At 37.9% G+C, this 27450-nt stretch overlaps 1 protein-coding gene and 1 pseudogene across 5 annotated transcripts in view; one reads left to right on the top strand and one right to left on the bottom strand.

The window, feature by feature from the left end:
* Window positions 1-27450, bottom strand: part of PLCE1 (phospholipase C epsilon 1) — a 156965-nt gene that overhangs the window by 6018 nt on the left and 123497 nt on the right. Inside the window, exons 16-33 of one of the 5 annotated variants that reach the window (XM_063307406.1) lie at window positions 26547-26654; window positions 26120-26236; window positions 25345-25503; window positions 24847-24976; window positions 23062-23103; window positions 22235-22359; window positions 21778-21831; window positions 20996-21113; window positions 19548-19679; window positions 17951-18238; window positions 15469-15632; window positions 14721-14982; window positions 13093-13211; window positions 11765-11893; window positions 9026-9235; window positions 1775-1936; window positions 1080-1298; window positions 413-612 (exon numbers count right to left, since the gene is read on the bottom strand). In XM_063307406.1, coding sequence (XP_063163476.1) covers window positions 433-612; window positions 1080-1298; window positions 1775-1936; window positions 9026-9235; window positions 11765-11893; window positions 13093-13211; window positions 14721-14982; window positions 15469-15632; window positions 17951-18238; window positions 19548-19679; window positions 20996-21113; window positions 21778-21831; window positions 22235-22359; window positions 23062-23103; window positions 24847-24976; window positions 25345-25503; window positions 26120-26236; window positions 26547-26654 — 2718 coding nt within the window. In that variant the 3' untranslated portion in view covers window positions 413-432. Of the gene's footprint in view, window positions 1-412; window positions 613-1079; window positions 1299-1774; window positions 1937-9025; window positions 9236-11764; window positions 11894-13092; window positions 13212-14720; window positions 14983-15468; window positions 15633-17950; window positions 18239-19547; window positions 19680-20995; window positions 21114-21777; window positions 21832-22234; window positions 22360-23061; window positions 23104-24846; window positions 24977-25344; window positions 25504-26119; window positions 26237-26546; window positions 26655-27450 lie in introns of those variants that run through there. The other 4 variants (XM_063307407.1, XM_063307408.1, XR_010068224.1 and 1 more) reach the window with 4 other exon arrangements.
* Window positions 7083-7216, top strand: LOC134500589 (U2 spliceosomal RNA; annotated as a pseudogene).

The raw sequence follows: 27450 nt of genomic DNA, 5'->3' as shown, positions 1-27450 counted from the left end.
CAGCACCGTCGGCCGCTAACCGTCCTTTCGGCTTTGAGCTAGCTGTGTCATCACATCTGGGGCTAGTTGAACTCATCCTCTGTTCCTCCCCAGTAGCATTTTGACCATCTTCCGACCTGGGGGTCTCATCTTCCGATGGTATACCGACATATCTCTGGTTGTACTGATCCATTTAGTTTTCACGGCAAGAATACTGGGGTGGGTTGCCATTACCTTCCCCAGGGATCGCATTTAGTCTGACTTTTCTGTCATGACCTTCCTGTCTTGGGTGGCCCTTCACGGTTTAGCTCATGGCATCATTGAGGTGCTCAAGCTCCAGCACCACGACAAGGTAACGATCCTTTGCTGAAGCTTTTGTAACTAAAGAACAGAATTTTAATTATTTAATGTTTACACATTGGTGACATCCTACCTGAATTGAAAGCTGTTATGTTATTCCATAGCATCGCTAAGAGTCAAATGGCAACCAGCCTTGTCATCTTTACTCTGAAGACCTTCTGAAGAAGTTTGTAGAGATGGGGTTATAAAGCCTCTGTACTGCTTACTTGACTTTGTTAATTTCTTAAGTTCATTAGCAAAGGAAATGCCTTTCCTTTTATCATCTCGGCCTGCCTGCCCAGAAGAAAGGAAGGAAAGAGAGGAGGATCACACAAAAGAAATGGTCAAGTGTGATTAATACATACAAATGTTGGAAGAAAAACCTTCATGCAGAGCATGACTTCTGTTATATTATTATTAACAAGAATATGAAATGACATAGTTAATTTCCTCTTTTCTCTTTCTCTAATAAAGGTTTTTGTAAGATGCAAAATGAACCTGATTCATACCTATGAATCATCTAAAGAAGATTAAAATTAATGAAACTAAAAAGCAAGCGAAGAAGTATGGCTGGACAGATCTGCCAATTTTACTTTCCCATATTCATTATGTCTTGGACTTCTTCCGTTTTAATCCATTTCTGATGATGCATGACTATGAAACAGCAAAACATTTTTAGAGATGTTAAAGTGCATCATTTCATATACAATTACTAAACCCAAACTGTAATCTTTACAGAATCTCTTTAATAATTTACTTACTTGGACTTGTTCCTTAAGTTTAAGAATAAATTTCCCAGCTCCTTTCCATTTGTTCTGAGCCTGAAACACACACTCTTGGTCCAAAAGAATCCTCTGACATACTTTGGGTGTCGAAGATCTTTTGTTGGCTGGCTCTTTTGACACTTCTTCCAAAAGGACATAATCACCTGGATTAGGATGGTTCAGAATACTGTAGGAGTATTTGGCTTTGCATAAAGTCTGTTAAAGAAAACAAACAGGAGGCCAATAAGCTTCCCTCAATTTGTGGGGGTCAGCCTTGTGGGGTAAACCAGATAGGAATCACAACCAGATGAGCTAATTCTACTTTATTGTAAAGCTACGTTGACCGACTCTTGCAAGTCTGAAAGTATAATCCTCCCCATCTCTTTTACAGCCCGAGAAACTAGGGAGGGTCTCTTCTGAGCCTCTTGCCCTGCCCACTATCCAGTTGTGGGCTATGTTGTCTCTTATCTGAACATTCCCTTGGCAGCATTTCTTGGCCCAGTCTCCCAAGGTCTTTCCCACATACCATCACAGTGGGGCAGGTCAACGCTCAACCAATTGTACCTTGTGTTCTGGATTAGGCACCTTCATGGTCCCCATTAAACATTCCTTTGAATGATATTCCACATATCCTCTGGAGACCAGCATGAATCTTAGCTAGGAGCACGCAAGAGCAAAGCAACATGTTCTACCTGCTGGATTACATCCTGGGCTGTGCTGAAGCAAGGAGCCTTGATGACTGTCCGAGGTTGCTCAGGAGAAACATCATGAACTTGAACAAAGAAACTATCATCTTCAGAGATTGTGACTGCATCGTCTTTTTCCTCCTGACAGAGATTCCTTGTATTTAAACTCTAGAAAAATATTTTAAAAATTAAGAGCGACTAGGTTTTAAACGGAGGATCATATCACTTAAGAACACACAGAGGTTGCCCCCTCAAACCTCTTCCTTTCTTGCAAACTAAAATTGAGATTAAAGTAATTGTTTCTGAAAAATAAACAGGAAGATCAAAGTGATATTGGCTACATAGTATCAATTATGTTCCTGTTTGCAATGACTATTAAAAATAAAAGGTAGTGCAGAAAATGCACACATTTATTTTCATTTCCTTCAGCCTAGATGACCATACATAGACCAGAGTTTCTCAACCATGGCAACTTTAAGATGGGTGGACTTTAAATTCCAGAATTCCCCAGCATGCTGGCTGGGGAATCCTGGGAGTTGACGTCCACCCATCTTAACGTTGCTAAGGTTGAGAAACACTGACATAGACTGATAGGAACTTGTCATTCATCTATGATCAGGCTGCATCTCACACCACAACCCATAAGTTATCAAGAGAGCATTCACAAATACCCAGTTAATAGTACATTGTGCTCTGGTTTCAGCATTACAAGTGTTTGAATTATACTGCAGACTACATCAGTGCTTATAATCAGCTGGCAAAATAGAATGTCAGTTTTTATTCCATTTTCCTTCCTTCTGCTAGTAGAGCTATTTTATCCATAGGCCCAGGGCTAGAGGAGGCCATGTTAACATTGTATATTTGAATTTTCACACAGCTTTTGATAAACTTCCTCATCAAAGGCTCTTGACTAAATTTAACGGGGTTGGGTTCAAAGGACCTGCCCTTTTATGGATTGCTAACTTTTTAAAAAACAAAAAGCAAACAGTGGGGATAAGTGGGTAATATTTGTCAATGGGAAAAAATATGAATAGAGTCCCTCAAGGATTGTATTTTTTTAACTTGTTCATAAATCAACTTGGCTCAGGCATAAGCAGAAAGTTGGCCAAGTTTGCAGTATCATTCAGCTGAGTGAAAACCCTTTAAACTGGGTGAATAAGGTCAATCAAATGGCAAATGCAGTTCAAAAATCCTGACTTCATATGTATACTTATGCCATCTGAGGTATCTGAAATAAATTAAAACAAAAACCTTGGGGTGAGGGTTATCCACAGGGTATGGTCAAAAAAGACAAGATGGTGGCTTGGAAAGGGTTTATGAACAACTGCTGGCTCTGTAATGTCCTGATGCAAATCTACTGTACATCTGCATCTGGAATACTACGCACAGTTCAGCTTTGCCCCATTTGAAAAAGGACATCGTAGAGCTGGGAAAAGTGCAGAAAGTGGCAACAGAAACGATCAGGAGGTTCAAACACCTTTCTTACTGGTTGGAACATTCGGGACTCTTTCACTTAGCAAAGAGACAACTGAAGGATGACATCTTTGGAGAAACAGGACAGGGATTTTCTTCATCTCTCTCAAAACACTAGGACAGCCATCCAGTGAAACTGATTGGAAAATTTAGAATAGAAAAAAAAGACCACCTCTTACATAGTTCACAGAAAATGGCATGAAACCTGCCTTTCCCCATTGCCTTCCCAACTCTGCGTCTATTGCATCAGCTTCAAGCCAGCCCCTTCTAAGGTAATATACAGCTTGAAGTTACCCTTGGATAATGTCAGAATAAAGGGAAAAATACAATTAAGCACTGAAATCTGTATCACTTGAAGGCTGGGGAGATGGCCAAAAAAAAAGAAGAACATTTGTACCATGGTTAGAAGCAAGCAAGGACACGGTACAGAAATGGACCCTCAGCCCATTCCAGCAGGGCTATTACGGTACCGGTTCAGTGGTTCTGCTGCAGGGGTACGGTAACTTTCAATAAGCTATTTTCTATCCAAAACTGAAATACTTTGGCCACATCATGAGAAGACAGGACACCCTGGAGAAGATGCTGATGCTAGGGAGAGTGGAAGGCAAAAGGAAGAGGGGCCAACCAAGGGCAAGATGGATGGATGATATTCTAGAGGTGACGGACTCGTCCCTGGGGGAGCTGGGGGTGTTGACGACCGGCAGGAAGCTCTGGCGTGGGCTGGTCCATGAAGTCACGAAGAGTCGGAAGCGACTAAACGAATAAACAACAAATTTTCTATCCATCTATTTGCAGCAAATCTCACATTTTGCTATGTATTTTCTTGTGTTGATAAAATCTAGAACATTACTGGTGAGTTGAATAGGGAGGGACTTTGAAAGCATGATTGTGGCTGTCCTCCTGACTTTCTGAACACCCGCTCCCCCGCAGAAACCAGTGATGGTATTTTTGAACCCTGAAACCTGTTTGGATATGAAAATTAAATACGATTTAGGGCTGGAATCTCATAACCTTATCTTTCTCCACTACCCATTTCCTGTATGTTTCACTTCGTTTCCATGCTAATTTTTCCTCATTAGAAACTGAATTTCCATTAACTCACTTAATGGTCCAAGATTTCTTTTTGTTAAAAATATTGTAGAATTGGATAAACTAATTTCATGAACCTTAACTATTTACTATTTCTATTTTTTAAAATATATATTAGACATTTTAGAGAAAATGTAGGATACAAATAAACAAGGGAGTTATAAATATTGTAAAGGCTATAATTTTCTGGTATATCATTTAACTGTGAATAACTGAATATATCATTTTAAAATCTTGAAAATAGCTATTAAGCTCTAAATAAAGCATAGGAATCGTATGAACTGCAATATTTCTGTTGATTCTAGTAAAAGACTATTCTAATTTAGAATTTCTATAAAATTAAAACACACTTTTTAGAGAGACCAACCCATTGGATTGGATGTAGTCCAATCTGTGTATTGAATTTTAATCTACGAATGGTTTCCAGTTTGAATTAAATTCTGTGTAAGATTTACTTTTAAGAAACAAAGTTATTTTAGACAATGAAGCACATTGCCACAACTTGCTAATCATTCATCCAGAGAAAGGACCAAACTTCCTTTCCAAGAAAAGGCATACTAACCCTTGTAGCAGTTAGCATGCCCAGATCTAATTCAGTACACTTTGTGGCAATATATGGTTTAATAAAATTTAATAAAAGATATTGCAGGTTAAAGTGGAATTCTACTTTTAAGATTTGTTTCATTCTAATATGAATCAGAACTATTAAGCTTTACCACGTTGCCACTAGGTATAAGAGACTAGTCCAATGTGATCACTGCACTTCCAGCAATTTTTAGAAAACGAACTATCCATTTTAACAATCAGGACTGCGATAATAAAGCTATGATCAAACTTCTTATATCATTTTTTTCTAAATATAATGTTCAGTGTAAATGCAATATTCTTCTTCGGTTGAAATTCCCATTGTTGCATATCTATTACTGCATCTAAATTCTGTACTTATTTAATCATGCAATCTTTGATGTGTTTGGTTTCTGAATCGTACTTCACCAGCAGTCTATAAATGAGGCCCAGCAGATGCTCTGAGTTATGTATCGTAAGATTTTCAGGTTCAGTCAAACCTCGAAGTGTTCCCTCTGGCTTCTATAATACTTTCAATTTTTTCTTTTGTTGTTGTTGTTGTTGTTGTGTTGACAACTGCCTGGATTAGTCCCTGCCATTTTCTTAGCAAGATTTTCAGAAGTGGTTTGCCACTGCCTCCTTCCTAGGGCTGAGAGCGTGTGACTGGCCCAAGGTCTCCCAGCTGGCTTCGTGCCCAAGGTGGGACTAGAACTAACCATCTCATGGTTTCTAGCTTGATGCTTTAACCACTACACCAAACTGGGTTTCAGTTCTTTCAGTTGTTGTTTATTCGTTTAGTCGCTTCCGACTCTTCATGACTTCATGGACCAGCCCACGCCAGAGCTTCCTGTCAGTTGTCAACACCCCCAGCTCCCCCAGGGACGAGTCCGTCACCTCTAGAATATCATCTATCCATCTTGCCCTTGGTCGGCCCCTCTTCCTTTTGCCTTCCACTCTCCCTAGCATCAGCATCTTCTCCAGGATGTCCTGTCTTCTCATTATGTGGCCAAAGTATTTCAGTTTTGCCTTTAATATCATTCCCTCAAGTGAGCAGTCTGGCTTTATTTCCTGGAGGATGGACTGGTTTGATCTTCTGGCAGTCCAAGGCACTCTCAGAATTTTCCTCCAACACCACAGTTCAAAAGCATCGATCTTCCTTCTCTCAGCCTTCCTTATGGTCCAGCTCTCGCAGCCATATGTTACTACGGGGAACACCATTGCTTTAACTATGCCGGCCTTTGTTGTCAGTGTGATGTCTCTGCTCTTAACTATTTTATTGAGATTTGTCCTTTCAGTACTATTTACTTATTTGAAAATATTGAATCTAGTCATTGTAAAGTAAGAAGCTCAAGGTATTTTTTTTAATAATCAAAGCTTGCAATCTACTCTTACTCTCCACTGAGCAAATTTCTTTAGTCTTTCCTCAACATATAAGTAAACATTTAATAGTGAAGCATGAGGGAAAAATTGGGTTGATTCTTTTCCTGTATTTATCCCAGATGTTCAATACATTGCTTAATATTATACGCTCACTTATAAATTGTTTGTTTCTGCTTGTATGCAAAGCAGAGATATTTGTGCAGACCATCTGGAAATCCTGCCCCTTCTGTAGAAGTGGTTGTACTGGAAGGAGATACAACCCACTCTGTAATCCATATTAAATAACTGGCATGGTAAGTCAACTTAAAATTTGGGGCTGCCAGTCCAGGTTGCTCTTGGGAAACCTCTAAAATTTTGAATTTAATTCTTGGTCTTTTATTGAATCATATGTACTTCATTACTTGTCTGAGCCAATCACCTAATAACTTGTTTTCACTACATACTGTAATCATTTGGAAGAGAAAATTAAGTCTTGGTAAAACATTCATTTTAGCAAGAAGCTGCAATTCTTCTTAACCAAGATAATGTTAGTTTTTTTCCCCACCTGGAAATATCTATATTTTTTTCCAAATATGTGAATAATTGACACCATCAGCATAATTCCAGTTTGTGTTCCTGAGCTGCTAGTTTAACTCCTAAGAGTTAATTTTCTTGACATGTTTTCATTTCCAATGGTTTTAATGCCAATAAAAATAAAGGAGAGAACACAACTGTCTTTTCAGTTTAAGTACGGTGCATTGTTGTGATAGAGAACCATTTACTATTATGTTGGCTTCTTTTCATTTATGAATACCCTGCATCCATGTGAAAAACTTCTTGGCCTCTGGCTAAGATCACTTGTAGTATCTGTTCTTATCAATTTAAGTTGCCTAACCATTTATACAGTATTGTGTACTTCAGAAGATGACCCAGGCAAAGTCCATCACTTCTAAAGGACTTTTTCCTCTGGTTCAGTTCATGGGATATAGGATAGCATCCACTGTGTATGAACACCCTTTCCCCCAAAGGTTCAGGCAGCCCTGACATTATTCAACTTTAGAAAATAATTAAATAATTAAAATTTAATATTGCGACATTTGATTCTTGCCAATTATGGATGGCCATTACAGATATTGTTCTTGCATTATTGTACTTTATGTTTTTCTTTTTTTTCTGTTGATATTGTTCTTATTTGGGTTTTTAATTCTATTTTGTTGTTGGCTGCCTAGAGTCCTTTGGGATAGATTATAAATATGAATAAATGAATGAATGAATGTATGAATGTATGAATGAATGAATGGATGGCTTGTTTTAAAAGAACACTAAACCCACCCTCAAAACACACTACTGTACAGCTGATCAGCAAATGGGATTGCACAATAAAGTGTTTCTTAATAGGCAGCCTACTCTACCAATTGACTCTGCTCACTTGCTTGATAACAGGTGTAGCATTTTTCTGAAGCTACACACATATTCAAAAAGGCTTAGAGTGGTGGTGATGGTGGTGGGGTTATGAGATAAAGCAGCAGAGCCAGTTCTCCCTTTCACTGTGCAACTCCCTCATCCCACCAATCAGCTTTTTGGCAGAAAGCTGCAGGCAACAGAGCAATCACTAACTGCGCTCTGCTTTTTCCCCTATCCGGGAAGAGAGAGAAAGATCCGGAGGAGAGTACCCTCGACCCCAGAGTGAGGGGGTTCAGAGCATCAAAGTCAACAACAGGTGATGGACTCATCCTGCAGCATATTGGTCATCTGACTTCACTGCTGCCAGTATGAGCGGGAAGCAGGGTAAATTGTCCTCAACTTTGAACTAACATTCATTGGTTTGAGAAAAAACACTACTTTAATACTGGTACACCTGACCATGACTTGAGATTGTCTGGCACATGAGTAAAGGATGAGATGAAAGCAACATCATGGGAACATGGCAGAATAAAGAGTGGCATGGGGATGTTTGTACCATGGTAAGGTAGAAAAGGCCCTAGTGTCTGTTGCTATCCATTGAAAGATGCTTGCTTAAAAAAACCTTATTTTACTTAAACTAAGAGGACCTGTACGACCCATTTCACACAATTCAAAACAGAAACCTTGGGTTTATTATTCAATGCATGCTCAAGAGTGAGTCAATCCTGACTTTCTGATTTTACTTTTATATGATAAATAAATAAATAAATGAGCCTGCAAACAGTTAGTACATAGGGTACATATAAAAGAGAAATCACATTTTAAAGAATAATGAGGCACCCTAGATCCTAATAAACAGTGAAGAGTATAAGTGTTCCTGTGTGCAGAGTTTTCAGCTGTAATAATTAAATATAAGAAGTAATTATAGAACAATTATTCAGGGCGTTTATTAAAAGAGGAAGTAAAGGTGCAAAATAAACCATGTCCCTGATGACATTCCACCATAAGATTAAAAGGAAATCAGAGAGCGTATCTCTCTGTTCAGTTGTGACCAATATGTATCAACATGGGATGTTCTTTTAAGTAACTAGAAGAGTTCAGGGCCAAAATGCTTTTAGTTTTATTGCATGTTGTAATGCACATTTGCAGATTCAAAAAAGTCTTAGAATGCAAAATGACATCTTCAGAGCAACATCACATATTTAATTTAAGTGCTTTCATTAAGAGTGCATAACAATCTAGCCGCTTTATAATGCTGGAGTATTCTGTACAAATTCCAAGAATAAATTCCAGTCAGCTGAACATGCTGTCTTTATCACTCTTCTGATACTATCAGCAAGCAATATATGTCAAGGCAAATGGACTCACTTCCTCACGCATTTTAAAGATAATTCTTCCGACATAGCCTTCCTCTGGGAACCAGCTGTTCAAGAGCTGGACAAGTTCTTCCTCAGGACCAAGCACTCGTTGGAACGGTGGCTTCCTGTACTCATTTCTGTCTTTAGATATAAAGCATTTCTCCTCCATCAAAAAATAATCAGTAGGATAGTTTCCAATACCATTTGTATTAGCCAAAATCTAAAAAAGAGAACCATGGTGATAATTAGAATGGCAAAATAACCAAGGTTCAATAGCAAAAAATCTTTTATTATTTTTCAGGCATACAGTAAAACATATTCTTAGAGTTATGTACTATCTGAACAAGTGATTATTTCAAAAGAGGCAAATACTATTTAATCTTATTTTTGTTCAATCTGGCTTGCCAGAGTATTTATTCAAAATCCCAAGATAGTAGAACATTTTCCCACTGCTGGAAGAACAATCTCCTTGAGATAATCAGTTGAAGGATTTCTACTCATGAACTTAGTACTTTTAGCTTTTCCTCTACATGAGAAAATACATTACAAGCAAAAGCCTTACGATGAAGCCTGGCTGTGAGAGACATCTCATTTCTCACATCGAACATACTATCCAAGCACACTTTAGGAACAGCAAGAATTATACTGTTGCATCACCACCAGTTTTTTTTGTTAGGATCTCTGTTTCTCTAAGATTTATCTGCATCACCCTTTTAGTGTCACAGAATATTGACAATTAAACCTTTTCAAAATCTTTGCTGGCAACCCTGCAGTATAGACAATGATGGACTGGTTTATTCAGAGATGTTTCATATCCATATTTTAGTGCTATATAAGCTGATTCATATTAGTTTCCAGACAGTTGACCACAATGACTACAGGTCCAACAGGTGGGAGCAGAAGGAAAAAAGCCGCCTGGGTGACCGTGGGCCAGTTCTTCTCTCTCAGCCCAACTCACCTCACAAGGTTGTTGTTGTTGGGAAAACAGGAGGAGGAAGGAGTATTAGGTATGTTCCCTGCCTTGAGTTATTTATAAAAATAACAAAGGCGGGATAATTTTTTTTAAAAAAATCTGGTTGAAGCAGATGTAATTATTTATTCAATTTATATTTCTCCTCACTCGCCAGGCAACTCTGCAGCATGTCAGCTCTATGAAATTGGGTTTGAAGACAATTACTGGCCATGATGTATTCCAGGTACATTTTTATCTAATGAACTTCATGGCTGAGCATTTCTCTTACTCAAGATAATAAATGAGTGTTTTATGCTAAAGAGAGAGAAGAAAAAAAGAAAGAACATATGCAGAAACTACTTTCTGACTGGAGGCAGTGACTGGAAAAGCTAGAAGAATGACAACTGCTAACACCACTCATACATGTGTAACATTTTCAGTTTAATTTCATCTATGCAAATACAGTAACATCTTCACAATTACATGAGCTGACAACACAAACTCCAGCTTTTTTTTTTTGCATCACAAGCTCAGTGCTGTTCTAGGGGGAAAAGGATGAAAAACTGCAATTGACAATTCAAGGGGGTCAAGACGACTATTTGGGCTTTGCCAAAGAAACTGCCACATTCCTTCACTACTGTGAAGACAATGAATCATTACACAGAGCTTGAGTGCAACCACAGTGAGTAGAACAAGTGAAAGAAATCAAATCAAATCAAATCAAATCTTTTTTATGGGCACAAACCAGCATGTATGTATGCCAAGCTTCCACGATCTAGCACCCTGTAAATGTATTAGGACGGCAATACATCTGGAGGATGTTGTATTAGGAAATAACCGCACACAAAGGCTACCTGATGTACCACATATGTGGCAAATTAATTTTATGCCAAGAACCACGTTTTCCTGCAGAGCAGCTTCCAAGGGCTGCATTCCAGCTTGGAGGTTAGAGGATGCCATGCATTCACTCGGATTTATAATCTCATTCAAGAAGAACACATCAACACATTTGCCCAGTGCCAGCAAAATTTCCAAGGTAAAACACTTGGGAGAAGTATGTGTAGTACAGGGAGTCCTTGACTTACGACAGCAACTGGGACCAGAATTTCCATCGCTAAGCAATGTGGTCGTAAAGTGTGACTGCATCGCTTAGTGACTGCAATTCCTGCAGTTGCCGCCATTAACTGAATCCCATGGTCATTAGGCTAGGCAGCTTCCTGCCAGCTTCCTACAACCAAAGTCAGTGGGGAAGCTGGCAGGAAGTTACAAGTCCAAGGCTGGCAGGCAGGTCAGTGGCTGCTGCTGGGCGGGGGAGGGAGTGAAGAAGGGTGGGGGAGGGTCGGGGAGGGAGCATGAGGAGGTGCGCAAGAGGTACAGCGAGGGTCAGGGAGGGTGCGCGAGTGGCCGGCATGGTGCGAGTTCAGAGGGGCTGAGGCAGGGTACGCAGGTGTGGGTGACTTACCCCAACCATTTGCAACCTTCTCTGCCAGCTTCCCCACTGACTTTCCGAGGAAGCCGGCAGGGAAGGTTGCAAATGGTGATCAAGTGATCACGGGGTGCCACAACCTATCGTAAGTGCAAACCGGTCACCAAGTGCCAAGATTGCAATCTTGTGACCATGGGGGCGCTGGGACAGCTGGAACTCCAAGGACTGGTCATAACCACCATTCGTTCAGCACCATTATAGCTTCAAACAGTCATTGAATGAATGGTCATAGGTCGAGGACTGCTTTTAGTGTTGACCACGTAGATCTTAGATCTTAAGAAATCAAATGACTTACTTCATGAAAAACTTACTTCATGCAAAAGCTGAGCTACTGTGGTTCCTTGCCTTACAGGAAAAACTGTAAATGGTTCTGGACCTGGGACTCCATGTATGGTGACTTTGTAAACTACAGCTGCTCTCCATTCTGCTGTGCTGAACTGCTGTCCAAAACACATACACCAATAAGTAAGTAAATAGTACTTGCCTCTGTATATTGTAATATATTGTACTCAAATAATATCAGTGCTAGACATCTCTTAATAGCACACTCTAATTTCATAGGGCCCAACTCATATGCCAGGAAAGACTTCAGGACAGATTTCTTTAGACAGATTCTAGGTACAGTGCAGAGAGAGAGAGACTCCAGAACCATTGAGAGTCATAGCTTAAAAATAAGCTATGACTCAACATTAATAAAAATAAGTATGGGTAAAGAATAGTCAGAAAGACTAAATGAACTGGATTCATTCAAATGAGCAAAACTGAATAATTTATCCTACAGATAACTCATGGAGAACTGGGTAAGGCTCAGGAAATTGGAGAAATACAACTGTAAATAAGTAAATAATAATAAAAAGACCATAAACACTGTAGTTTCTTATGAACTGAGGGAATGATCCAAGCCAAAGCTAAGAATTAATTTGATTATTGGAATGTAAGCAAGTGCTTATCTCTTGAACTGAAACAAGCCAGAGTTAAGCTTGCTTAACATTGGCTGGCCTACAGTGTATCTCCAACTTTATTCTCCCAAAGAAGCAATAGAATCAAAAGGAATACACTTTATATAGTCAGAGTTTAACCTGGCTGTTGAGCAATTTATACAGCAGAATTATATGTAGAATCACAATATGGACCTTTCTGTCTGCTACACTAAACCTAATTTATGGAATCAGTATCCAACTACTAGTGCAAGGTACTTCATGGAATTTCATGGGATGTCATTTTGGGTCTAGTGCTGTCTGATACAGTTGAATTTTTGAAGGAAAAATGAGCAAATATATTCTTGCACAGGAAATGTGCAAGAGTAGAAAGGTTGGTAGAAGTTCAATGAACTTCAGGTATTAGTAGCTGATATTCAAGTAACCTAAAAGCCACAGTTCTAGAAGAAAGAGAGCAACACTGAATATGTTCAATGGAAATACATTCTGTCTAATTGTCATTAGCAGTCAATGACGAGTGGCTTGTGCAGGAAGGAAGCAAGCTCCATAGACCCAAATGCTATTCTCTGTTGCTTGTATAAGAATGGACTGAGCATTGCAATAAAGACTTTAATTGTCTACTCAGATTTTGGTGTCTAGCTGTATAAAATTGTTAAAATTCTGACTAGAAATATACTGCTAAATATATTTTACTTAATTACCGAAGTAGTAGGTACAGCATTCATAGAAGGATTTTCTTCCATTCTTCGGCTGTTAATAAACAAACTTGAGATTTCTAGTGCTTCATTATGCAGGTTTCGTAATTGGAGATGTCTGTAACCTTAAAGAATGTATAATTGGAAATTGCAGAGAAAAACAGTAAAATAGAATGAATTCTTATCTATATTGTTTTGCAAAGTAAAATGTAATGCTTATTGTGCTTAAGATGTACAAATAAGCCCATTTATTTGATTAACAATATTTTGAGTAGAGTTTAGAGAAGTCTTGGGTGACTCAGCAGGAGCTTCTGGAATATCCTGGAACATGGAACACAGTTCTTCAAGCACTTTGGGACTTCTCAAGTGGTACAAGGACCTACATCTTAGACTAGAACTTTTCTCTCTACAAATGTGCCATTTCTTTGCCTGCCTTCTCAGAATCATTTGAGTAACTTTTTTTAAAATAGTGGGGGGGGGGGTTGGTGGAAGGAATTAAATTAGTAAAGGGAGTGGGAGAATGAATGACAAGGCTGTTTACGATTGGACTGCTTTATAGATATCTGAACACATTAAACTTTTCTAGATTATGTGGCCAAAACTACAATCAGATAAATGAAAAGACAACCACTGTCCTCTATCAAAGCTGTTTTTCAAAGAGCTCATCTTGAAAAAGATTCATTATAAAACATAAAGAAGTATTCTCTTATCTAAGACAAGCATAAAGAAATTTAGGTTGGGTACTATAATCAATGGCTGCCCTGGAAATTATGAACTAAAATGCTAAGAGTTAAGTAGCCTATTCACTTGTATGACAAAAATTGCACAAATACTGTAGACTCCTGCCTATGCTGGGTAGGTTCCACTAATACAAAGAGTTAGTGAGAGATGACAAGTGGCAGCTGTTAAGATATTTTTGAATTAATTGCTAAGATATTTTGGAACTAGGATATTTCAATATATACTTAAGAGGTTCAGCATCTTATGAAACATACACACAAACTAATAGGTGTATCTTCTAGAAAGGAAGAAACTCCTCCGCAGTCTAAGAATTCCCACATCACATCAGCAGTCTTCTGAAACTGAACATCTTCTAAACAATTAATCTCTGAATAGCTAAACATCCTCTTTCTTTCTTACTTTCAATATGTAACAGAAACAACTGCACAGTCAGGACTGACCCAAAGACTTACCCTAGCACTTCAATCTTATAATTAGATGATTAAAAAAAACCCTTTAAATACATTTTAAATATTTCATATTTTATATGTAAAGAATACACAAGAACTAGCAAGTCCAAATCAAAAGCCATTTTCCACTCGTCAGTAGATATTGCTATTTACAACCCTCTTTCATAGGGCCTTAATTACATGAAATAAAGGCTGTATGTGCTGCCCCAACAATTTTTGGTGCCAGTGACAACCTGAATTTGTGATCATACCTATTTTCACTACAAGGAGAATTGTAGGGCAGGAAAAGGCTGAAGGCATGTCACATCCAGTATTTTTAATACAATACCCTACGCAAAGGGAGCAGAATCTAGCCAGAAGCACCTGTGTTTACTTTCTTTTACACCATTAGGCGACAACTACTAAGCAATGTAGTCTGCACCTTGCATGCAAGCATTACCTTACCTCTTTTTAAAGCTTTCAGAGGTATTATTCTTTGAGCCATCACAGCTGAGGAATTGTTTTCAACAACTGCAAAACGAAGGAAGACTAGATCCTCAAAGTGAATTCGGAAAAGAAACTGTTCATTCCACATGGGATTTAGAGTATTGCGATGAATCGGTTTGGTGCGGAAATGGCAGCTATCCAGAGGCATCCCAAGCACATCCAACTCAATGCATGGGCTTCCTGTGCTGTTGCCGGGACAAACATTCTGTCCAGACACAATCTGAAACATAAAAAAACAGAAGTTGAGAGCAGTGATTTCATATGTTTTTATTCTCAAACTGAAGAGTTAATGGATTTTCAAAAACAACTACACTGATTAAAGTTTGATTTCAGAGAATCGGTAAGAGGAAGTGGAAATACAGTATGCCTTTACATAAACCCAATATAATAACAGAGTTGTCATTTACTGCTTGCCTATTCTGATGGAGAACAGTATCTGCTTCATCTGCTTCTGGGCAAACACCCAAGTGGAAAATTGCCACACCAAGGAGGCCAGAGATCCAATCCCCCCACCAACGAATATAAAAAATGTTTGTCTGAAAATGGTTCCCATACATGTGCTGTTCTTATTGCATCAAAGCAGATTGTGAAAGTTTTATACCATCGTTTTCCTCTTTCCTCACCCAGCTCCTGTACTCAGTTGTATGGGAGTGCTGATGGGTTGCTTGTGACTTTCAAAGAAAGATTATGGATAGGATTCACTTACTGTCAAGGAATAAATAGCCGGCTCTATATTGTCAAAATCCCGTTCTAAAGGACAAAAGTGCTGATATTTTGGACAGTTCTTATCCCATAAAACAGGAGGCTTCAGAACATATCCACAGCCGCCATTTGCTTCAAACATTGCTGTGTTCAAATGCAGGGGAAGATCTATGGATAAAGCGTTCAAAATCTTACAAATACTATACCAAGATTTGAAAACAAGGCATATTAAAAACAGATCAGTAAAAGATTCCTGTAAAATTGCAACTGTATTTTGATTAAATTGTAAAAGCTTTTATAAAACGGGCACATTAAGCTTGGCTGCTTCCAATGTAGCTACTCGTTTAACTAAAATATATATTTCTAAAAAAATTAAAAGCAAAATTAAAACAATAGATTGTATTCAACTATTTAGAAAGTGCTTATGTTACACACTTTAATAGTTGCATGAAATTTATTACACATCAATTCATAGCTCTATTTATTTCAAAAATGGTTATAACGTGTTATAGGAGAATTCCTTCAAGAAGAAGAAACACAAACAAAAGCTGGTTTATGACAGCTTTCTCCTATTAAAGCTGATTTTTCTTCAAAAATTTAAATTGGTTAAACTCAAGCACTAATTTAAGAACTAAAGTTGGAAACTCTGTTATGTGTACAACTGTATAGAAATAGTTATTTTTATTTTGTTTTGTTATTTTAAAATCTCAAAAGCTGCCAATAAGGTTCAACCATCTAGAAGCAGCATACAACAAAACTTAAAAATCACAAAACAAAACAAAAACAAGGTTACACCAATAGCAGAGGGGAACTGACCAAAAATGACCCTTGCACAAAAATGTCTTCAAGTGGGGAATGCCACTACTGCTTCAAATGCTGATTTCAGAATATGAACAGATTTGTACAGGTGAAAGCAATTCTTTAACAAGCTTTACAAACCAGTATCAATTCTTCACCTTAAGTATGATGGGCTGAATTTGAAAAAAATTATCTATGAAGTGCTAATATGCACAGTGCCTTGATTAACCTAGCCTTTCTATCAGTATGCATGCAAAACTGCAAACTTCTCAGTCGAAAGCTACTCCTATGTTACCAAGATGATTCTCCTTTAGTGATGTGCAAGATAAAAGGGTCACTCATGCCCTGGTTATCTCCCATATAGACTACTGCAATGCGCTCTACATGGGGCTACCCTTGAAGAATATCCTGAAGCTACAGCTGGCCCAGAATGCAGCCACATGAGCAATCTTAGGTGCCCCAAGGGTGGTACACATAACACCTTTGCTGCGCAAGCTGCACTGGGTTCCGGGTCCAATTCAAGGTGTTGGTTATCACCTTTAAAGCCCTGCATGGCATGGGACCAGGTTACCTGAGGGACCATCTCATCCCTATTACATTGACCTGTCCCACCTGGGAAGGCAGAGAGGGCATGTTACGGACCCCATCTGTAAAAGAATTCCATCTGGCAGGGTCCAGGAAGCGTGCCTTCTCTGCAGTAGTGCCTGCCCTTCGGAACATTCTTCCCCCAGAGTTGAGACAGGCCCCTTTGCTCCTGGACTTCCCCAAGCAATTGAAAACCTGGTTTTGCCACCTTGCCTGGGGCGGGAAGGAGAGCAGTCACTCTTGGGGATGGCTAGCTCCCTAGAAGGACCCTGTTTTACTTGCAGATTCATACAGAACTTTTAGCCATCAGGTTTTTATCATATTTATTTTACTGTGTATCTATATTTATTGTATAGTTTTATATTGTACAGTTTTAATTCCGTTTTATTGTAAACCTCCCAGAGTCCCTCCTCGGGGGGAGATGGGCGGTCATAAATTTGATAAATAAATAAAAACTGATAATACGTAAAAACAGGAATGCATTTTTGCAAATACAAAAGGATTTGTTTGGTCCTAATGCATGGTGCCAGATGCACAGGACAGGATACTTCATACACTTCTGTGTTGAGTGGTGATATTAGAAATACGTTTTTGGTGTAGTCTTCCATACAAGGATTGTAATGTACCTTATGTGCAAGGGCAAACTCATAAATTTCATAGTGCTACACTGCAAACTTGGGAAATGAACCCCCCACCCCCACCCCAATGCTGTGCATAGAACACAGATCCTAACTTGTTTCTCTAGTGGTGTATTTTTCCATTGGAGATATTGGCTGCACTCCATGCTTCCTGCCTCCCAACTCACATTTAACACTCAGCTAGCAGTAGAAAGCTTCAGAAAGCATTTGCACAGAGTTATGGAAAAGCGAGATAGGCTTACAGTGCATTGGAAATAGCTTGCAAATTAGACAAGTTGGCAGGACTCAGCAGCATCCCCAGCAGAAAGGAGCATGTGAAACCTTCCTTCCTTCCTTCCTTCCTTCCTTCCTTCCTTCCTTCCTTCCTTCCGATGGTTTTTGTTTTAAGTATACAGTACAATCATGTAAGCACAGAACAACACTTCAGTACAAATATGTTACTAGGAAGAATCAGAGTGACCATACCATCCGTTTGATAGTTCAGTGCCACCAGTTGTACTCCATGAAACCAGAACAGAAGGGGATGTGGATTGGATGAGTCAATGCGAGTTGCAGCTGGATATGTTCTCAGGAGCTGGCAGTTGGTATGCTCTATTAGTTTCTGAGAATATCGCCTGCACAAGCGCTTGGCAGCATTTTCATTCAAAGAAGAAATATGGTAACACCTAGGTGTCCTTATTATAGAACTCAGAGAAGTTGTAGGAATAGGTGAACAAGTTTCGTCCCAGGTCTGCCGGACACTATCAAAGGTTCCTAGAAAATAAATGATACTTTCAAATGGCATTTTCAAAATTTTAAGTTGTAACATTTACCTGAGTTGTCCTCATCTAGAGAAATATGATATATAAATCGGAAATAAATGCATAATTCTTAAGAAATCATGAGTATAACCCAAAGTAGAATTGGTAGAATAGTAAGGAATTCTTGTGTATCACCACCATTTTTCTTGAAAATTCTGTTCCCCAAAGGAAACAACATTTTAAGAAACAAAATTATGGCTTAAGTCATCAGAAATGATAAACGCTGCAGAACATTTAAAAAAAAAAAAAAATCCAATCTTATGCATTCTCTATTCTTTAATTGTGTTTAAATTAACCTGATTTGTGGCTCAGGTTTTTCAAAATAAAAGCAAACTTAAATTAAAAGCAGTAACAACACATGCTTAATCAGACATTTCAGCAGCCCAATAAAGAATGAATCCCAGCACATACTGTATATAAATCCCAGTGCAGATTAACACTTTAAAACTCATAATTATGATCTAAAAACTGAAAACAGGCTTTATCATATTCTCCTCCTTTCCTCTGGAGTGAATCCACACCCCAATATGCCTTAATTGTGACCACACACAGTTACATTGCATTTAGCAAATATTAAGCAGGGCTTCCTCCTTAACTACAGTTCATATTAGATATGGGAAAACTTATTTGATTATACAGGAAGGAAACAAAAGGAGGGGGAAATCCGAGGAACATCTTATTACCCATTCTTATATCAGCATTTTGGCCCCTTCCATTTTGGAAATTAAATCTTTCTAACTGCAGTCATGTTCTTACAAATAATTATTTTAGATATAACTGGAAAGGTTTTTTCCCAGCATTACCATGCTCTTTATAAAAAGATTTCTTAGAAGTTTAAAGTAAGCAGGGGCAACCTATGTCTAAATTTCCTCCATTCTGCATTTCCACTGTCATATTCTCAGAGGCAATCCTCCTCATTTAAATCACGGCTATTGCTTTTTAAGAAATGCACGTATCTTTAATCTATAAAGCATTCTCATAAGAAAACTTTGCCTGGAAATATAGCTTTCCAATTTGTAAAATTAAAAATAATTAGGCTGATATTTCCAGTGGTCCAATACAGTAATCCAATTCCAGGTCATTACTCTGAAGGAGATTCCTTCCAATGACCTTGTATGGATCCACTCCTGGTGGAGAATCCTTCCATCTGATGAGTACTGCCCATACAGAGCAATGGGTTTGATTTATAACAAGTAAGTGAGGCACGCGTGTTGGATTATAGAGCCTTCCATTGAATTGACCTAAGCAGATCCTGGCAGTACCTTTTCCAGATGTTTTCGCAAGCGTGGTTGGCTCCCCTGGGCTCAGCCTTCCAGGATTGTTGCCAAAAATGGACTTCCTGCTTTTTCTTTCCTTCCCTCGGCTAGAACCAGATGGATTTAGAGTTGACAAGCCTTTTCCCATAAAAATATAACAAACAGATGGAAAAACATGAGTGTGGACACATTTTATCATTTTTCAGCTTTTGAAATTTCAACATCTCAGTTGCTTCCTGAGTTTCTTCAGTTCATACACAGAAGGGCCATATGGGGTTTTAATGATTTATCAACTACTCTGCTAATTAGTGTATTGGTTATGCTCTATTTCAGAAATTCATGGCTTGGATTTTAACTTCCATTTGTAGATTTCTGCTTGTGAAACAGCATTATTTACATCTCTCCACACCCCGCTTTCATAAATGCCATCAAAACCTAATCTGTAAGGCTGGGAGATTCATTCTCTGGAACAAAAATGGAAAGATGTAGGTGGGGGGAGAGAAACACAATAGCACAGGGGAATTGACCCTAACTGACCCTAGCACAACTGAAAATGTCTTTCTTCTCATAAGGGTGCTTTTCAATGCAAACATGTAAAGCACCTCTACCAGGTTTATTTAAGTTACAAGATTACTGCACAAAATATAGGTTGTTTCTTCAGTTCAGTTTTCCTTATTTCCCCTTGAACTGCTCTGCTTTATACATTTATAAACTGCTAGGGCCCACACGCCTGACATACTGTGAAATAGCTGGCTATAAATACTTCTTTTGAGATCAATTTCTCTAAGGGAAAACCAAATGACAAAAATGAAATAGGTAAAAAAAAACTTTTTAAAAAGTCTAATAGAATGTCCTATCCAGCATTTTAAAATCTATTGTAGTACAGAGATACAAAATAATCTTAATTTCCATAGACAACAATATCAGATCATTCATCTTTTCTTTAAAACTTATACAATGTTATTTTATTCTTGCCATAGGCCTTCTTTCCCTCCCACCCCATCCATTATAGAATGCCTGATGGCCCGATTTACTACATGTTGTCTATTCTTCCCCTGTTCCAATTTCCTGTTTGTGCTCCTATCCCAATATAACCCCACTCTTTTAGTTCTCTTGTTGGACTACAGCCAAATCTCTACTGAAAGGAATATTTGTCTGTGGTGAATATTTATGTGTGAGCTGGGGTAGAGAGTGGAAAAAGCAATGCCTAGAAAGAATGTTTCTTGAAAAGGAGGAGAAAGAATAAGAAAGAAAGAGTAAGTGAGGGGGTCATCACTGAGAAAGGGATCTGACATGCCTAATTTCCCAAAGAATTAGAACTGAAACTTATTCCTTGTTCAGAACACAAAAGTTGAGCTCAACAGCCCCACCAGGGGAAATCAAACAATTTTTTAAAAACATTATTTGCTGCAAATCAAGTAAATAGCCAAAGGCAGTCAGGACAATGTACTTACCAGGGAATTTCACAGCTTGACAGTAGATGACAAGATCAGAGAGCTCAGGTGCTATTTGTCTACTTTCTTTTTTATTTTGAGAAAGATAAAATTCTTCACTCAGTTCCATATCATAAACCTAAATCAAATCAAATCAAACCAATCTTTATTATAGTCTGAGATACAATCATTTAAAAGAAGCAAAAATATTTAAAATCTGTCTTTCTGTCTATTGGAATAAAAAGTAAAAATCTGAAAGGAGCTATGAAAACCTAGAAGATATAAAATATATTTATGTTTCATACCCATACATATGTTTAGTGTGTGTGTACGCATGTGTTTGTGTGTGTGTATGCATGTGTGTGTGTATGCATGTATGTCTGTGTGTGTGTGTGTGTGTGTGTGTGTGTGTATGTATATAAAAACTGAGAATCTGAAAAGGGGGGTGGGAGCATTAGATGGGTATAGAGGAGCATAAAAAGTTAGCATGTGGAAGACCATATCTATCAAGTTACAAAGCACCGTAATGTGACAAACTAGTTGCACACTAAAACTAGATTATACTGACCCCAAGTACAAGTGAGAAGTCATCACCCCCCCGCAAATTTAGAGTGCTGCTGCAACCCACCTTTGAATCCACATGATCAAAAGGGATTTAGTCAAATTTAATTTAACTAATTTGGGTATGTAACAGAAAAGGTCAACAAGCAGCATTAAAAGCATAAGGACCAAGCACTTTAAATAGATAAAGAATGCAATCTTATACATAACTTCTTAGAAGAAGTACATTCATTGGAGCTTACTTCCAGATCTGTGGGTACAGTTTTACATCCTGAAACATCCTTTATCAGGGGCAACTAGAAATAATAGCAGCAGGTCAAAATATTTAAATTTGCTTCTGCATGAGACAAACTGTAAAGAATACATCACAAATGAAAAGAGGATTCTATATTTTATACACTATAATGAAGATATGGCTATTACATCTAGCTATTTTTTCTATTTTATTTTAATCACCTTTACCTTTTCTGTTGAAAAATTAAGAATATAATAACCATATTAAAGAACTCATTTCTACTGTCCTTTTCAAGTACTGACAAAGTTGTTCGTTGGCCACAAAAGTTTAAGTTACAGTACATTCACTTGTCTTTAAAATGCTTGATTTCTTTTTTTAAAAGAGTAGTTTCTTAATAAATCCCAGCTCCTGGCTAAACCTTCCTCAGTATAAATATAAGTCTGGAGGAAAGAGATAAGTACTACCTTTCCTTTAGTGTTGCACACAATGCTATCAGCCTTCTTTATTCTCTTGGCACTTTCTTCACTAAATTCAAACTGAAGCTTGTCAATGGTTAATTTATTCTCAGGTCGGTCTTCCAAAATGTTATCTGGAAAGCAAGTAATATCTGATTGAAGCTTCTGAAAGGGAAATTTTATTTCAAGTAGATGTTTTGGGAAGATATCATCTGAATAGAGATCAACCAGCCAAATAGTTTCTCTTTCCCTAATACTATTCTGTTGAGTCAGAATAAAATCCTACCTTTCTGAATTCAGCAACAGGTATTTCCTTAAAGAACAAAAGTAGATTTTTCCATTTACATATCTGTGCACTAATACGTTACATTAAAGTTGCCTCAATCAAATTACTTTATATGGACAAGAGCAATCTGATACAATTTTAAAATACATAAATATTTTAAATACTTATCGCACAGCATTGTACACAGCCATACTACTCAAGCAGTTACTGTATAGCTAAGAGGGAGGCATGTGACAAGGAACTGAAGCGCTTACTAAAACAGATTCTCATTCATTCATTCATTCATTCCCTCAATCAAACAGCAAATTGTATTGCATAATTTAAATCATATATATGACCCAAACATCTATTTAAATATCCACATGTATAAATAAGAAAAAGTGCAGTATGTGCAAATAGTATAAGCTCCAAAGCAGGAAAAGAAAATGAATGAAATATACAGTTGTATTTAACTAGTAAATGAAAAAGCATTCAAAGTATGCATTCTACATTGCCTGGAAATGCAATGGTGAAATTCATGCAGTTACAGTGTTTGACCAAGGGGTTTTACCTTCCTGGCTGTTAGGAGCAGGAGAAGCATTAAGGACATCAGCTATATGAAAACAGTCAGAAAAGGAATAAGAGTAAAGGGAATTGACAGATAAATGAACATTACATTCAGACTAGGTAGAATTATCATGTTGATACAAACACTTGAAGAATTGCTTCAGGGAAACATCAGTAGGAATACTTTATAAAAGAGAGCACAAAGACAAGCAGTTGGCCTTCATATCCAAAGCTGTCTGCAGCTTAGAAAATAACTGATTTCTTAGTATGAGTATTTAGGAAAGATGGGAATCAGACAAGAGATTAAGACAGCAGTCCTATACACTCTTTCATGACAATGACTGAATGCAATGGAGCTTAAGTAAAGGTAAAGGTTTCCCTTGACATTAAGTCCAGTCGTGTCCGACTCTAGGGGGCGGTGCTCATCTCCGTTTCAAAGCCAAAGAGCCGGTGTTTGTCCGTAGACATTTCCGTGGTCATGTGGCCGGCATGACTACACGGAACGCCGTTACCTGCCCGCCGAAGCGGTACTTATTAATCTACTCACATTGGCATGTTTTCAAACTGCTAGGTTGGCAGGAGCTGGGACTTGCAACGGGAGCTCACCCCGTCACGCGGATTCGAACCGCTGACCTTCCGATCGGCAGGCTCAGCAGCTCAGCGGTTTAACCCGCAGCGCCACTGCGTCCCGCAATGGAGCTTATTTCCAAGTTAAAATGCGTAGAACTGTGATGTTAGTTTACCAGACAGGTAATTTAATCACCATTAGCTACGGAAGACATACGAAAGACTCTACCTGGGATGAATCAGCAGACTCTTTACATCATGCAAGAAAACAACCAACAACACATTAACATTTGCTTTTGCAACTCATTACTGTGTATTGTGCATCCTAATTTAACTAGCTTAACCATATTCAACCTAATCAGCTCTCATATTGGGTGTAAGAAGGGCAATATACTGGCCACTATAAAACATGATACTATCGCATAATATTTTCATCAATGTCATTAATTAATGTTTCTAAATGGTAGAGTCTTTTTGAAAGGCAAGAGATGCTTTGTGTTGCAGAACATTGAAATTAGAAATGACATTAGGTATTTTAATCATAGAGTAACTTTTTGTCATTTTTGTTCAGTTTTTTGCCTTGTCATTATCATTTGAATTAAAGCCTTCAATATAATTTATGGGAATGTCTGAAACTGTTAAACTGAGGAGCTTTCAGTAAAAAAGATTTATTTAACTAAGATTTAGATATTAAAATGCACATGAACTGACATCTGATTATTTTCCCAGTACTTTATCCAAAGTATCTCTATTATTACAAGCGGATATCAGGAAATGCTTTAAATCGGTCTACTTGAACCAGCAGCCTTCTGGGAATTACAGATATTGACTTTGATTGATTTCGAAAAGATAAGTTGGCTTAGATCTGGCTAAGGACAACTAGGAAAACCCAGGACTGTTTGCTAGGCTGAAGTTTTTAAAAAAATCCACAGTACTGCCAAGGAAACTATATGGAGGTATCCATGAAGTCACCAGTTCAGCTTGATTCAAAGATTTGCATTTACTGTATCAGAGTCCACCAGTCTATGGGAGGCTGAAGAGATTCTATGGATTATTATTATTATTGATTGCATTAAGTAGAATGAGAGATTGTACTGTATTTTGACTTAGGTTTGTTTTATTTGTTTCTTGACTAAAGAATTTCAAGAACAGTTATGACCAAAACTTTGTCCTTGCCATAAATCTCAAAAATGCAGCATTACATGTAACTGTTTTCATTTACCATCAGACAAGGACTCATAGTCATAGTCATATTCATCTTCTTCTTCCTCCTCTTCTTCATTAGCAGTAGAAAGATTTCCCATGTTGCTACCATTGCTTGCTTGAGCCTGCATGTATGCCAGCTGATGAGCCTGTAGCATCAAACCAGATTTTTAAAATATGACAGGATTTCAGTTAGAAAATACCAAAAGATCCTGTATCTTCACACTTCACCACCCAGTCATATACCACCTTTCTTATATTCCCATTTATCAGTGAAAACCCACATCACCTCCTATTTCCCCCAGCATTACTCTTTCCACTGAGCTATCAGTAACGTCTCAATTTATTTTAATGGAGGAGGGTGAGCTGCACACATATTGCTTACATGCACAATGTAGTCAAGATAACCACAGTCAAGATCATTTAGTTTTTTTTTCTTATTCATAAATTATAGCATGACCATAGGCATTCCACTTCTGGCCACTACAATGTTTTAAGAATAAAGTTTAAATCTTACCTTCTGTTTTAATATATCCACTGGAGTTTGATGTGCTTTGAGCTTCTTATTTTTAAGCAGAATCTTTCTTCTTAATTGATGGGGAGAAGGTAGCAACGGGTCATCAGAAAAGTCACTTTCAAATAAAAATTTAGTTACCAGTTTATCTCCAAATGTATTCTGGAATATCAAGATAATAAAAGGTGTTAGTTCTGAATAGTGTTATTAGTCCCAGTCAGACAATCAAATCTTGGTTTAATAAGCCAGGATATGTACAAGCTTTATATACTTGCATTCAGATCCTTTTTTCGCTTGAGCATGGAAACAAAATAAGGATTCTGTGGTCAATCATAATATATTGTTTATTACTACAACTGATATGCTCTGAGTAGCATACAATATTAATATAACAAGATTAAAAATACAAATCAATCCAATTAAAATCACTTAAACGGATTCAGATAAAATTGTTTTAGGGCTCTCTGAAAATACAGTAAGAAGGGTTTTTGTTTATGTCAAAACCATAACTATTACTGTTATTAGCTTCCTAGCAAGCAAAGATGCAAAACTATGTTTTAAAAGTTAATTTCTAATCCTCTCTTATTTGGAAACTATTAATCATAGTATCCTTGTTAGAACATAGTAAGAAGTTAATAGTTAACAGCAATTTCTAGCTTATTTGCTCACTAATATAAAAAAGAGAGGCAGAGCAGGAGCAAAGGAATTATGTATGGTTAATGATTATGTCAGTATCTTGGCCTGTTAAACTTGACATGAGTATAGTCTTGTAACCCACCTTGAAAATTTCAGCCATCTTTCGTTGTTGTGGCAAAGAACAATGATTCTCAATAGATATGATAATTGGCAGTTCTGAAGTGATGAAAGCATTACGATCAATAGCTTCAACTACTTCCTGTAATAATCAAAAATAACCAGAATTGTAGCATTCCTCAGTCACAGTTAACATGCGCAGTACTTTGTTCCACAAATTACTAAAGGAAATCTTAGCACGCTGACTCTAGACAAAAGGAGGAATGCAACGTTTACAGAAACGTAAATTAGTTTGAAAGCCTTCTGACTAAAGCACAGTCATAATCACCATTTTAATGCTTTTGATCTCATGTGCCTCAAGAAGGTTAGTATAGTCGTTTACCCAGTCAGTCATATCCTCTTATATCAAACTAATTTATATTATAGAAGGTATTACTATAAACTACATATACCTTAAAAGCTATCTTGGTAGTGAGTGTATGTCCATGATAAATTACAGGCATACCATCATCACCATCCCAGCAGTCTAATTCCACACTCCGACAGCCTTGTAATAGAATCTGTAATACAGAAAAGCATGATAATGCATTGATCCTACAGAATAAGATTATACATCATATTGAAGCCTAAGCTGGGCTGGTCTGCCCTTGTCAAAAACTTGAAGAAGCTGGGTAGAAGGGCTGTTGCTTTCTTGATGCTCTCTAATCATATTCCAGTTAAAATCCATTTACAAATATTCAAGACTGTAACAGGAAATGTTCTGGCTTTCCCATTCCTATCTGTCATAGTAAATTCTGACAAGTGCCTCACTGATGGTCTTGCCTATAAGTGGACCATCACTGATGTTACTTCAACTAAACTACATAAAACCCGGAGAAATGCTTTTTGTTCCTATCTTAGGATGCTCCTGGCTGTGCTTTGTTATGCCTTGACCTTCCCATCATAATCATTCGTGGCCAACACACGTGATCCTACTAACTCACAAACCCTGAATAAATCTATTTGGTTACAGTAGCTTATCTCAATAATAGATGTAGCTAGACCAATATTCTGGTAGGGTTTCCCTTGACATGAAGTCCAGTCGTGTCTGACTCTAGGGGGCGGTGCTCATCTCCGTTTCAAAGCCGAAGAGCCGGCATTTGTCCGTAGACACTTCTGCAGTCATGTGGCCGGCATGACTACACGGAACGCCGTTACCTGCCCGCCGAAGCAGTACCTATTAATCTACTCACATCTGCACATTTTCAAACTGCTAGGTTGGCAGGAGCTGGGACTAGCAACGGGAGCTCACCCCGTCACGCGGATTCAAACCGCCGACCTTCCGATCGGCAAGCTCAGCAGCTCAGCGGTTTAACC

The sequence above is a fragment of the Candoia aspera genome, chromosome 6 (genome assembly GCF_035149785.1).
Source record: "Candoia aspera isolate rCanAsp1 chromosome 6, rCanAsp1.hap2, whole genome shotgun sequence".
NCBI lineage: Eukaryota > Metazoa > Chordata > Lepidosauria > Squamata > Boidae > Candoia > Candoia aspera.
The sequence above is the reverse complement of the archived record's forward strand: the minus strand, read 5'-3'. Positions and strand labels throughout refer to the sequence as shown.